This window comes from Labeo rohita, chromosome 17 (assembly GCF_022985175.1).
Source record: "Labeo rohita strain BAU-BD-2019 chromosome 17, IGBB_LRoh.1.0, whole genome shotgun sequence".
NCBI lineage: Eukaryota > Metazoa > Chordata > Actinopteri > Cypriniformes > Cyprinidae > Labeo > Labeo rohita.
Window position 1 is genome coordinate 17,302,151 of NC_066885.1, and position 12,554 is coordinate 17,314,704.

At 35.7% G+C, this 12,554-nt stretch overlaps 1 protein-coding gene across 2 annotated transcripts; it reads right to left on the bottom strand.

Moving 5' to 3' along the window:
- Window positions 1-2,571: 2,571 nt before the first annotated feature.
- Window positions 2,572-12,200, bottom strand: ncmap (non-compact myelin associated protein). Of its 2 annotated transcripts, XM_051133173.1 has the most exons (5): window positions 12,098-12,200; window positions 11,716-11,849; window positions 5,099-5,202; window positions 4,534-4,618; window positions 2,572-3,363 (listed from the first exon to the last, which is right to left on the bottom strand). In XM_051133173.1, exons 3-5 carry the CDS (start codon window positions 5,187-5,189, stop codon window positions 3,093-3,095), a joined length of 447 nt encoding a protein of 148 aa, XP_050989130.1. In that variant the 5' UTR covers window positions 5,190-5,202; window positions 11,716-11,849; window positions 12,098-12,200; the 3' UTR covers window positions 2,572-3,092. The 2 variants fall into 2 exon arrangements, with proteins under 2 accessions (XP_050989130.1, XP_050989129.1); XM_051133172.1 differs by lacking the exon at window positions 12,098-12,200 and having other exon boundaries at window positions 11,716-12,023.
- Between the last annotated feature and the right edge of the window lie 354 nt (window positions 12,201-12,554).

Genomic DNA, 12,554 nt, shown 5'->3' on the forward strand with positions numbered 1-12,554 from the left:
CAGTCAATGTGTTTACAATGGAGTCATCATTAGCCCCTTTCGCACAGTAATGCCAGTAAATTGCGGAACCGGAACAACTTTATCGTTAAGTACAAAAATGCACTGTTCACACAGGCAACGGTATTCCATCTTTTACCGCTAAAGCATCCTTCACACCAGTTTCAAAATGCAGGTAAATTCTGTGACATCATTAACCAAAAATGACTTCTAAACGGCTGCACCTCCAGGGCTAAATGCGGTTGGTGGTGTTGTGATATTTGACATTTTGTGTCAAATGTTTACATTCATGCAGCTGCTTTTGGCCCATAGACTTCCTATTATGGTGCACTTTTTTGAGCTCAACGCACATGAACGCCACCACAAAGTTGTAAATACCAGTTTGGGATTTTTTTTTTGCGACCGATCTTTTCAAGTTTAGCGGTGTGTCAGTGAAAAACTTTTCACAGTACTTAGATACCTAGCTGAAACCTTGTCAGGCTTTTTTCTTATTTACAATAAAATATAATAGGTGAAGTATAAAGTATAGTTTAATTTTAAATTAATATGTATATGAAGGTTTAAGATAATATAAAGTATTTTTTTAGGAAATAATTATTTATAATTATTGATATAATTATTTTTACATTGATACGATTTTTTTTTTTTTTTTTTTAAATAAATGCTGTTCTTTTGAACTTTCTATCTATCAAAAGATCCTTAAAATGATCAGTTAAGATATACATATTAAAGAAGTTCTCTTCCAGAACAAAAATTTACAGATAATTTACCCCCCTTTTTATCCAAGATGTTCAAGTCTTTTTTTCAGTTGTAAAGAAATTGATATAGTGGACTTCTATGGTGCCCCCAAGTTTAAACTTCCAAAATGTAGTTTAAATGCAGCTTCAAAGGGCTCTAAATGATCCCAGACTAGAAGGAATGGTTTTCTCTTGCATCAGTTATTTTCTAAAAAAAAAAATAACAATTTATATACTTTTTAACCTCAAATGCTCATCTTGTCTAGCTCTGCGTGAACTCTGTGTATTCCGGTTAATGACGGTTAGAGTATGTCAAAAAACTCCCATCTCATTTTCTTCTCCAACTTAAAAATCATCCTACATCACTGTTTTACCTTTTTTTTTTTTTTAAAGGGTGTTTGATCTTCTTTGAATGTTTACTTTGGGTCGGTACTTATGCAGCGATGCAGGACGATTTTAAAGTTGGAGGAGAAAATGAGATGGGTTTTTTTCGACATACTTTAACTGTCTTGACCTGGAATACACAGAGTTCACGCAGAGCTAGACAAGATGAGTATTTGAGGTTAAAAAGTATATAAATTGTTTTTTTGTTTTTTTTTTTGGAAAATAACCAAACGTTACGCTATATAAGACCCTTCTTGAAGCTGCATTTAAACTGCATTTTCAAAGTTCAAACAGGGGCACTATTGAAGTCCACTATATGGAGGAAAATTCAGAAATGTTTTCCTCAAAAAACATAATTTCTTAACGACTGAAGAAAGAAAGACTTCTTGAATGACAAGGGAGTGAGTACTTTGTCTGTAAATTATTGTTCTGGAAGTGAACTTCTTTAATGTGTCTTAACAGATCACTGTATTGCCTCAGTTCAAGCAACACATGAACTGATCCTCTTTTCTTATTTACTTAAAGCACTAAATGAACATGAATGAACGTCATAACTTATTTTATGCCAACTGCGGAAAGACGTCAGTACACACAATTTATCAAGTTTAGTCTACTTAAGTTAATCTACAGTCCTGTCTGATTTGTTTGTCGGAGAAAATAACAGATTCGGCATTATGATTGGTCAGATCGCCTATCAATCAAGCTGGATCTCCGCCTGTTTAACACCGCCCACCAATTCGGGTATTGTTTACCAGAGGCCCAGAGCGAGCAGGTCTACGCTTTGAAACCAAATGATAAAGGTGGCTCTGACGACAACAAAACGCTTTACAGTAAGTTGTGGAAACACATAGTTTCTGTTGCCTTTCTTCTGATCCCAACGTTAGGAAAGAGTGAATTAACTTTATTTTTAATAAAGCTACAGACCGCGCCAGTAAGAACTTGATCCTTTGTTCACTTAATTTTACAATGGATTCCTTTATAAAAAAAAGGCGCAATTCAACGCGGGATTTTTAAAAAGATTGAAACTAGACAAGGCTGAGTGTGAGTACAAATATGACCCCTTTAAAAGCAAGCAGTGGTTTCTGGTTCATTTTAAATCTAACTGACAAATGATTCATGATTCTGTGATGTAATCAGTTTTAAACTCAGTAATAGTTCTAAAAGATTCACTGACTGCGTCTGCTTTACACCCGCAAACAAGTTGAGGGAGAATTAAGTCTTTTCAACAACTGACTCTTTAAAAGATATAATTTGTTAGTGAACTGGGCATTATGTTTGTTTTATGCAGGAAATGCCAACACATGTAAAGATGCAATTAACACCAGCTCACAAGGTAATATCTGAAGATACTTCATATTCACACACACTGTTTTTCCCACCAATAGCATTTAAGTCAGGAGGCCTGAAATCACTAGCAATGCCAAGGTCATGGGTTTGAGTCCTAGGGAATGTGTAAACACAAAATATATACTTTTAATGAAAATTAAACTGCACTGGATGAGGGTCTGTCAAATGCATATATATATATACAGAGTGGTAAAACAGTATATTGTTGAACAATCTTTTATGAAAGACTTCACTATTAGAGTGCAAATGTCACGGTAATACACAAGTTAATTTGACTGGTATCCTTAACATCTCTAACTCGATTCTGGCTCCCACCAATTCCATTTTTAAGAAGAGTTTCAGCTCAAGGCAGTTAAATATGTTTTAACCTACATTTCCTCACCAAATCCAGTGCTAAAAATAAAACTATAATCATGTCAAGTGGTGGGACACTTGTCTGTAGTATTCCTCAGGTTCTTCATTATCATATACAGGCTTAAAGTGGACTTATCAAAGTTCCATGAAATCCCAAGCGGGTGAATGTTCAGTTAATGGCAGGTGCACAGGTATGATCGGGCCTCTTCCATTGGTTCTTTGTTCATGTTGGTATGTTAGCGTCTTCGCACATGTGAGTCCAGACAATGTCTGCTATGTGTTATCTACTGATGGCATCTCATGTATCGTCACAATAGTCGAGCCGCTGTTCGTGCTAAAATGCTCCCCATTACTCCGATCCATGTTCGCCAGGTCGACCCGAGGAATGCGGTACCCGTTTTCTGAGGGCGTGTTAGACTGCACAAAGCTTCCGGAGACCGAGCTTGCGCCCACGTTGCTCATGGCCAGGTTCGTGTTTGTGGTAGTTGAGGACACCTTCTTTCGTGGTTTGCTGGAGCCCAGCATCCTTTTCGCATGAGTCCTCCTGTCAGACAAATGATTGATAAATAGAAAATATGCTTTAAAAAGAATGAAATTGATGGGTACCATATGTGACCCCTGGACCACAGAACCTTAAGTAGCACGAGTATATTTGTAGCAATAGCCAAAAATGCATTGTATGGGTCAAAATTATCAAAAAAAAAATTTATGCCAAAAATCATTAGGATATTAAATAAAGATCATGTTCCATGACGATATTTTGTAAATTTCCTACCATAAATATATCAACTTAATAAATTAGTAATATGCATTGTCAAGAACTTCATCTGTACAACTTTAAAGGCGATTTTCTCAATATTTTGTTTTTTCAGCTTTCAGCTGATGTATAAATCTAAATTTAAAAAAATTGACCCTTATGACTGGTTTTGTGGTCCACGGTCACATATTGATTATCAAATTTTGTTGATATTGGATATTTGTTTATTCCTATTTCCTCTATGTGCACATTTAAAAAACACTGACACTGCGAAACACTGATAACATTATTTATATTCATATTGATTTTTCATACTGTGCTTCATAATGCTGTGATGCATAACTGAAATGGCAGCTTTTAAAACAATATTGTTTTAGTTTTTAGCATTTATTTTTGGTTTATTCAGACTAAAATGGTACATACTGCAAAAAATAGTGTAGGATTTACTTTTAAAAAATGTTTTCACTCAACAAGTATGAGAGAAATGACAAGTAACAGTGAACTGAACTGAATTAAACTTGATCAGTAGAAAGACTGAAAAATGTTCTTATAAAACAATGCAATAATCTCTATTTACAACACTGAAAATATTTTCTTTTTACAGTGTAAAATTGTAATGCTGGCCATTTATTTATTTACAGGCCATAACATGAAAAAAATTAATCTGTTTATTAATACTGGTCAGATTTTTAATACTGGTGCACCATTTAAACTGTAAATCGCATAAATCAAATGTTCTTTTCAGCCCTGAGAACATTTTTAAGTGTGTTTTTGTCCTCTTAATAGATTTGGAAAATGTAGTGTGAGCCTGGTTGAAATGAATAGGTCTTTGTCTATTTTTAGGCCTCATTACAACGTCTTTCTAAAATTGCCCTGCTATTGTGAAGAGATAGACAAGGTGTTTACCTTCTGGTATGCAACTCATTCATTATGGTTTACATCAAAATGTTGCCATACCTGTTGTACGTCTTGAGGACTATCAGCAAAAATGTGAGAATGATGATTATGCCAATGACGATTACAGCTATCATGGCTCCTGAGCCTGTGAACACAACAAATTTTTAGGCTTATTAGACAAATTAGGGGTTGGAACGACGAAAACATAGACACAGGTAAAGCTAAAACTGCAATAAAAAAAATGTAAGCAAAATTCTATATGAAGAAAAAATCTAATATGGTAAAACTTATCAAAAAGACACTTTTAAAGAAGTTAATTTGATCACAAAATGTGGAAAATGATACACAATACAAAATTGAATGCAAATAATTAAAAAAATGCAGAAGAACAAGTTCTAGGAAGTGAGGCGTTCAAAATGCACGTTTCTAGATTTCCCACTCTCACACGGTGACAGCTTGAGACTGCCTACACTTTTTAAATCCAATTGTCCGTCATGTCAGATGTCACACACAAGTGTGCGAGCTATGTCAGAAACGGAAACCAGTGGGCATCCAGTGTAGACAGAATCACTGATTTGAATGGGTACTGTTTGTTTTTGACTTGTGGTACATATCTGAAACTTACTCTGCGTGAGGATTTGTTCTTTAGACTTGGTGACAATTGTTGTGTTCTGCGTGGTTGTGGACTGGGTCACGGATGAGTCGGCTCTTTGCATCTTTAGATTTGTCCTGAAAAAAGACACAAAAACAAGGAAGTTTAAACATACAGTACCACTTTGGTTTAAAGATTTAAGTTGTTTAAAGTCCCTATGAAATCAAAGTTAAAGTTTTTTGGCTTTTAGTATGAATAAGTTAGCCTTAAGGTTATCTATAAGCTAGTGTGCTCCAAAACAATAACAACATTTGCATTTAGAAGATATAAGCATTCAAAACTACCTCGAACTTCCACCAATAAGGATCAATAATTTTGATGACATCACCCTGCTCTTCAGCTTCTCATCAAATTTACCATCCAATCAAATGCTCTCTAGAATCCAAAGCGCCCTGCCCCCTTAACTAACAAAGAAAAACGCAAAACAAACAAAGAAACAAATGCAGCTGATGCAGTCCGACAAGACTTGTGCAGAAATCATATTAATGGATGAGCTAAGAGTTATTAACGTCACTGTGGTATGACGCAGGGTGGGGCTGAAAGCCACGGAAGCGAAACTAGACCACTTGAGCGATTGCTAATAATGCAATTACAAGGGACAGGGGTTAAGGCTAGATGGTATACAGATTTGGCTACTCGGCATGCGCACATCAATTTAGCATAATTTTTGTCTGTAAGTTTTGTCACTCTACAACAATAATTAATCTCTTTGCATTATTGTAGGATTAGAGTTGGGTGTAGACGTTAATAAAACACAGTCTAATATGTTGAAAATTTAAATTCATTGTTAGTTTCCAGTCGGAGCTGTATCGCTTCTAGCCACAACCAGTTACAGGCCACAATTGCCAAATCTGCAGTTTTCCTGCAGAATTGGGCTACTTTAACACTGCCATGGGTTGCTTTTCATGTTCGCAAGTTGAAGTGACCTCAATAACTTGATATTTAACCCCTGGAATGCGATTTTTACCAAGGGAACACCACCATAAATAGTGTATTTTACCCATGTATATTGCTGTGAAAATAGTTAAACTAGTTAAAATTGCTTATTTCTCTGAATTTAAACATTTTTCAAACATTTGGGGTTATGTAAGTACACAAGTCACATTTTTTTTAGCAACAACATTGCATAATGTTTTCTTTCTGTTGTGCTGCACCTTTGGCTCTAAAGATTTAAAACAAAAAAAGCTGTTTGCCTTGTACAAATCAAGATGGGAATTAGACCAAATGGCTGTTTTAGGGAATTTAACCACATTGAATACATGATTCATTATGTTTACCGAACCACTAATTGGTTTAGAGACGTTTGTGCATTGTAGTCTCAAAACGGTTGTATTATTTCAAGGCTTTTGAGCTGTTGTGCTAATTCTACATGGTTTATCTGACACCAATTAAAAGATTTAATTGGATTAGATTTCGTGTCAGGTACCTTAGTTATATTTAAATGGTTTAAGTTAATCTGTTAAAGAACGCCTAGAGGAGTATATCATTCTCCCATATATCTGTCAGCAATAAATCCCACGCCCATCAACTTCCCGTTTTTAATCATATTTTCAGCACAGGCAAAACACAGCACAGTCTGTCCAGCAAGTTTCTGGGGATGAATTAAGAATAAGAGGCATGACTCAAACTGGAAGAAATTTGATTTACTTCAGAGGTTTGTACTCGGTGAACTCTCAATCATGGTGCATCGCTGACGTACCGAACCGAAGCGGCTCACCGCAGCCTCAAAATTATACAGCTGCTGCTAGCTTTAGATTTAATTGACTGTGGAGTATCCTCGACAATACAATCAGAGCTGCTTCAAACAAAATGGCATTGGCTATAAAAAGCCTAACAACCCAACTCACACATGAATCCATCCATTTCCCCCCAAATCACTCAACCAAATGCATTCATACAGTGGAAGTCCTGCAGACTGCCTCACTCCTACGTGCTGATAGACTTTTAAGCACAGGTGAAGTCTACTCTTCATCTGCTGATTATATTCAAATAGATCGGCAACTACAAAACATGCAAAACCTTCGGTTTCGTAACAGCTATTACACATTCTGTCAGCGTGGGCTTCACAGCAGCAGTCAGGCCAGAAGAACAAGGTCTTCTCAGTCTGAATGAGCAAATCAGAGCGAATGGTTGTCAATTTTGTGAAACTTTTTACTGTGATGGACTTTGGAGTGAATTAGAACCAAAAACCCAATTTGTTCTGAGCTCATTTGGCTGAGGTTTCTGGAAAGTTCACGATTTTTTAATTGATCAGTATCAGGTGATATTAGATATTTAACTGTTCGTGCTCATTTCCTCAACTTTAACATTTAATGATTTTAAAGAGTATCTGCACCAGTCAGAATTTTAATATTGGAAATTCTTAGACAACCCATGAGCAGTTGCTAAATATTTACTATATGACATGTTATTTATCAACAGATGTCCATCTATTATTTATCACCTCAAAGAAGCGGAAGTAATCAGAATAACCTAGATCTGAAACAAGACTAGAAAACTTTTGAGACAACTGCAAAATTTATTTACTCAGTTGCCAAGCTCATCTTTGTTATTTTCTGCACAACTTCGTAAAACAGCCTCTTCTGTTCCAGACAGGCCATAATGTCCGAGGCCGGCTCTTATGAGTATTTCTGACAGAAGCAATCAGCGCTGATGGAAAGAAAAATACAGCGCCTGTACCGCCGAAGAACAGCAAATAGTTGTAAATTCTGTTGCCTGAGCTACAAGGTGAATCACAGGACATCAGTATGGCGCTCAGTTTCACACCACCATAAAACAGACCATAATACACTCTGAGGTTTCAAGTGTCAGCCTGTGCCACTTGATTTAATTTACAGCCACTTTAAACTCACAGATGAACAGAGCAGCTTGGACAGAACAAGACAAACCTTGAATCCTGCTAGAGCCGCATTTCTGCTAAATTCAACTCCACAGTTTAATCTTGGCTGAAAACAAAACACTTCTGGATCAAAAGCTGATCATTAAAATAGAAATGAAGCTTCCTTTTGAATCAAGAAATAAAAAAAGGAATAAAAGCCACAGTGTGAACAAAAGCTCATGTTAAGTACTGCTGTATAGAAAGTAATACAAATAAATCAATAAATATACAAATACACTTATATTAATCAAAAAAAAAAAGTTTGGCTTTGATTGATATTAGTGTTGTCAATCGACTGAAAAAACGAATTAATTGCACATTCTGAACTTAATCACGATAAATTCCACCTAACATTCTTTTATATTGCAATAATTTCACATTCAATCTTCAAATTAATGTAGAAACAACATAACAACAGTATATTTTTAATATTAGTTAAATATTATTTTTATGGCTGAAGGTGAGTATCAGTGATACCAATATTACTGATGTCTCTAGGAAATTGTTCTTTTTTTCCCTAATATTTACCCATTGACTACAGCCATTCAACATTACAGTATAACTGAGAGCTATCAGTTTTAACATTTATTAGACTTTAAAAACTAACAACTTCTAATTTAAGTGAACTTAAAACAATCTTCACATAAACCCATTATTTACCTGTGCCTTCCAGAAAGTACGAAGTATATAGAAATTGAATACAGCTATTAAATGCTAAATACTAAATGAAATATAGAAAAATCAGCTATAAAAGTTATTGATCTCTTTTTTCCTTTGTTCTTTGATTAACAGACATCACAGCAGCTGGGTTATTAGGTTATTTGCCTGCTATTACTTTAAGAGCCACCACAGTTTGCTCGTAGTTGTATTCACACTTTAAAGTGGTCATCGGATGCAAAAATCACTTTTACATGTTGTTTGAACATAAACGTGTGTTGGCAGTGTGTGTACACAACCACCCTATAATGATAAAAATCCACCCAGTGGTGCTTTTTAATCTCTATAAATAATATCCCCTTTTTCAAATCAGGCCATTCTCAGCTTCTTGGCTGTGTGACGTCACACACAATTGCAGATTGACACAGCCGTCTTACCTTAGACCCGTCCTGAGTGAGCTGTGATTCGTTCGACCACCATTGTTTCGACGCCAGAGCAGGTACGTAGAGAAGAATGGCTCATAAGCGATTGTGGTGTTTTGTTGTTGGATGTAATAATGATCATAGCAGTTGTAATTTACTTCCGACATCTGAGCTGCTAAAGACGCAGAGGATTAACGTTACTTTCATTTTTGAAGGGAATGCGCCGATCCCCGATCTACCTAAATGAATCACGTGAATCATTCGTGATCCGGCTTCGCCAGCTTCTACAGAAGAAGTGAGTATAATGTTTTTTTAACGAATCTTTGCAAATCGTCTTTCCTAATAATGTTCTAGTTAGCAAGTTTCACAGATAAATGCAGCTAAAGTAGAGAGGGGCAGGGTAAGCACAGCTCATCAGCATTTAAAGGAACATACAACAAATTGGTTTGCTGTGTGCGGAGCTGATTTTGACAAGGTAAAAAGGGTGTTGTTTTACACTACCATTGAGAAATTTTAATCAAAGTATGTTATAGATCCCTAAAGAATCATATTAGCTTCCATAGTTCGATGAACCCTTTAATATAATATGATACAGGCTACAGCAATGCAATTAAAGGTATAACAGCTCACAGGATAAGTAAATTTGTTTTGGCCGGACAACTCTCATCAGACCACAGTTCACTGTTGATCTACTGAAGCTCCCTTGTCACCTGTACCTTTCCCACGATTGTTTGACTAGCCTCTGAAAGTGGTCGTAAAGACGTTCTGCAACTAAATAAACGCACTTCTTGTCAAGAAAAAAAAAAGAAGAGGAAGCAGCAGTTGTGAGTGAGGTGGATCAACTGTGTTAAATATTTTTAGCGCTGTTAAATTGAAAAAATAAACACTGTATTATTGAGATTTATTAATACTACAATATTAGCATATTAATAACATATTAATAAAAAGTATTTAGGACTCTGATTTAGAAAAAAAAAACTATAAAAAAAGCCACAACACGTTGTGATCTTTCACCCTTTCTCATTCTCTCTATCTTCCCTTGAAGTGCTTTTTGACTAAGAAAAATCAAGGTGTGGTTGTAACTTGTTGCAAAACTTTTATTAAGTTTCTGCTTAATCTACTCGTAGCGGTTGGTTCGTAATGACATATTTATTCATTCAATCATTGTAAATAAGCTGTTATGATTGCGTCCGACTAAAATTTAACCACCTGTCTCTAATGTAATGTAAATCCACCTTTCTATTTTTAAATAATTGAGATAAACCGTAGGTCAAATTCATAAACTTAGGCATGTCGCTGTCGGTCGATTTAGTGAAATGATCAATTAAACACACAGTAGAATATAAATGTGATCAATTTGGGTTAAGATCATAGGTCAATATTTAACCAGCAAAAAAATGATTAGATCACAGGTGTGCTCACGTATGTCTAGCCTTCAGTGCACGTCACAGCCCTGACTACAGCTTTTCTATACACACCAGATCAGTCCTCAGTTCCCCTGATTTAAACAATAGCCCATTCATCACTTCTGATACAGGTATGTATCCGTCCGAAGCCGGATTTTTAAACGTGTCTCCCACACATTTGCTAAAAATAAATACAAATTCAAAATAGTAGATGATTTCAACTAAATCTACTGTAAATGAAATCCACCTGACTGTTTACAGGAACTTTCTGCATTGTTCCTCAACGCAATACAATACACAATAAGCATTCACTGCCCTGCCAGAGCTTTGTGTACAATGTCAGTCTAAAATCACATCAAACGCAACTGAAAAGGAAAGTTAAAAAGTTAAGGTGTTTATAACTTCTCAGAGGATGTACAAAAACGGAACATCCTCTTGGGTTCACTCAATAAAGAGAAAAACAATTCTGCGATAGTTCCTACCAGGAACATTATTAGTTCGATATTTTCATCGTAAGATGAGACACTAGTCAGAAACACAAAGGAAGAGGAAGGAACTAACATCAAGGCGTAACAACAAATATAAATAATAACATTATTTGCTTATTGTATCAGAACTAAAATCTGCGGTGCTTTATGTGGTAACCATTTAGAAACTTAGATTTTACTATATCCACCTGAATATATTACATAACACAAACAAAAGTCTTTTTTAAGGGTCAGATCAGGCATAAATTTTACCTTAAGGTAGACAAGTGTTTACTTTTTAGTGTTTCTGCCAAGAAACAAAATCTGACCTACTGAGGTGAGTTTGTTTACCGTAGGTAAATGTATTGAAAAATGGGTATAGAAACAATTTTTATTAAGAAATTGCTAGTAAATTTTACAAATAACTGTAAATGAACTGCAAATAATGTTCAGTTTTGAAATTAAAAAACTGAAATGGTATTTTATTGTAAAACGTACTATAATATTTTCCTTACACCTTTTAAAAATTATTTTACTGTGGTTTGCACCTGTTTAGCTGTACAGCACAGATGAATAATAGCTATTATTTAACTCACTTTAAAAATACACAATCTGTCCATCTTTATTTTTTTCTTGCACACACCTGCAGGCACACAGCCTGAGAGACCTTCAGAGGTCCTAAGATGACCGGTGACAAATCACACACAAAATTGAAGGTGCAAATTGATAATGAGTAAGGTTTGATTGAATATCGGCTTACCTGTACGATCAGTTCCCCGCCGTGGAGTTCTCTCTCCACAGAATCAATTCCTCCACTCCCCCTCCTTCAGTCGACCGAGGTGAGCATAGTCCACACGCTCCTTCCCTTGCACACACACGTTGCTGCTAACACAGCTGGGACAGAAAAACAAAATGGAAACCCCGTCTGAAATGAATCTAAACAGGTGAAATGACTGAACGTTCACTTCAGGTGTGATTTTAAAAACTGACGGATGGTTTCAGCCCTTGGCAGAGAGGTAGACACGACGTGCCATATCAGAGCTCTCCGGACTGAAAGCGGTAGCTGGTTTTTCAGGTCTGGCCTGGCCCCCAAGGCGTGCCACATTCACAGTTCACACACTCCGTTCTCAGTCAACACTCACCTTTAATTAAACGCACGCACTGGATTTCTCACCGACTTTTTCTGTAGAATAGCAGAAAATCATTACAAGATTAGCACTCGTGCTGTACCCATGCAAATCAAGGGCAACAGAGAGAGCTGATGTGGTTTACAGATGATGTCTTATCAGACACATTTAAATATTCAGTCAGATTCCCTTCAAGTACATCCTGAACACACATTCAATTGCAAATAGATTTGAGCAGACAGCAGAACATCTGAGGTGTTGAGATGAATATCCTGTTTTTTTGCATCGTTTAAAAAGTCAATTAACCTATTTGAATTTAATTAGACATTATAATTCATTTAAATTTTGAAATAAAGTTCTAAGACGAAAATTCAGAAACGGTGTCATTTATTAATTAGTATTTAAGGATATTTAAGGATAATTTTACATTTTTTTTTACTATAACAGCATAATTAATATAAGTCATACAAAC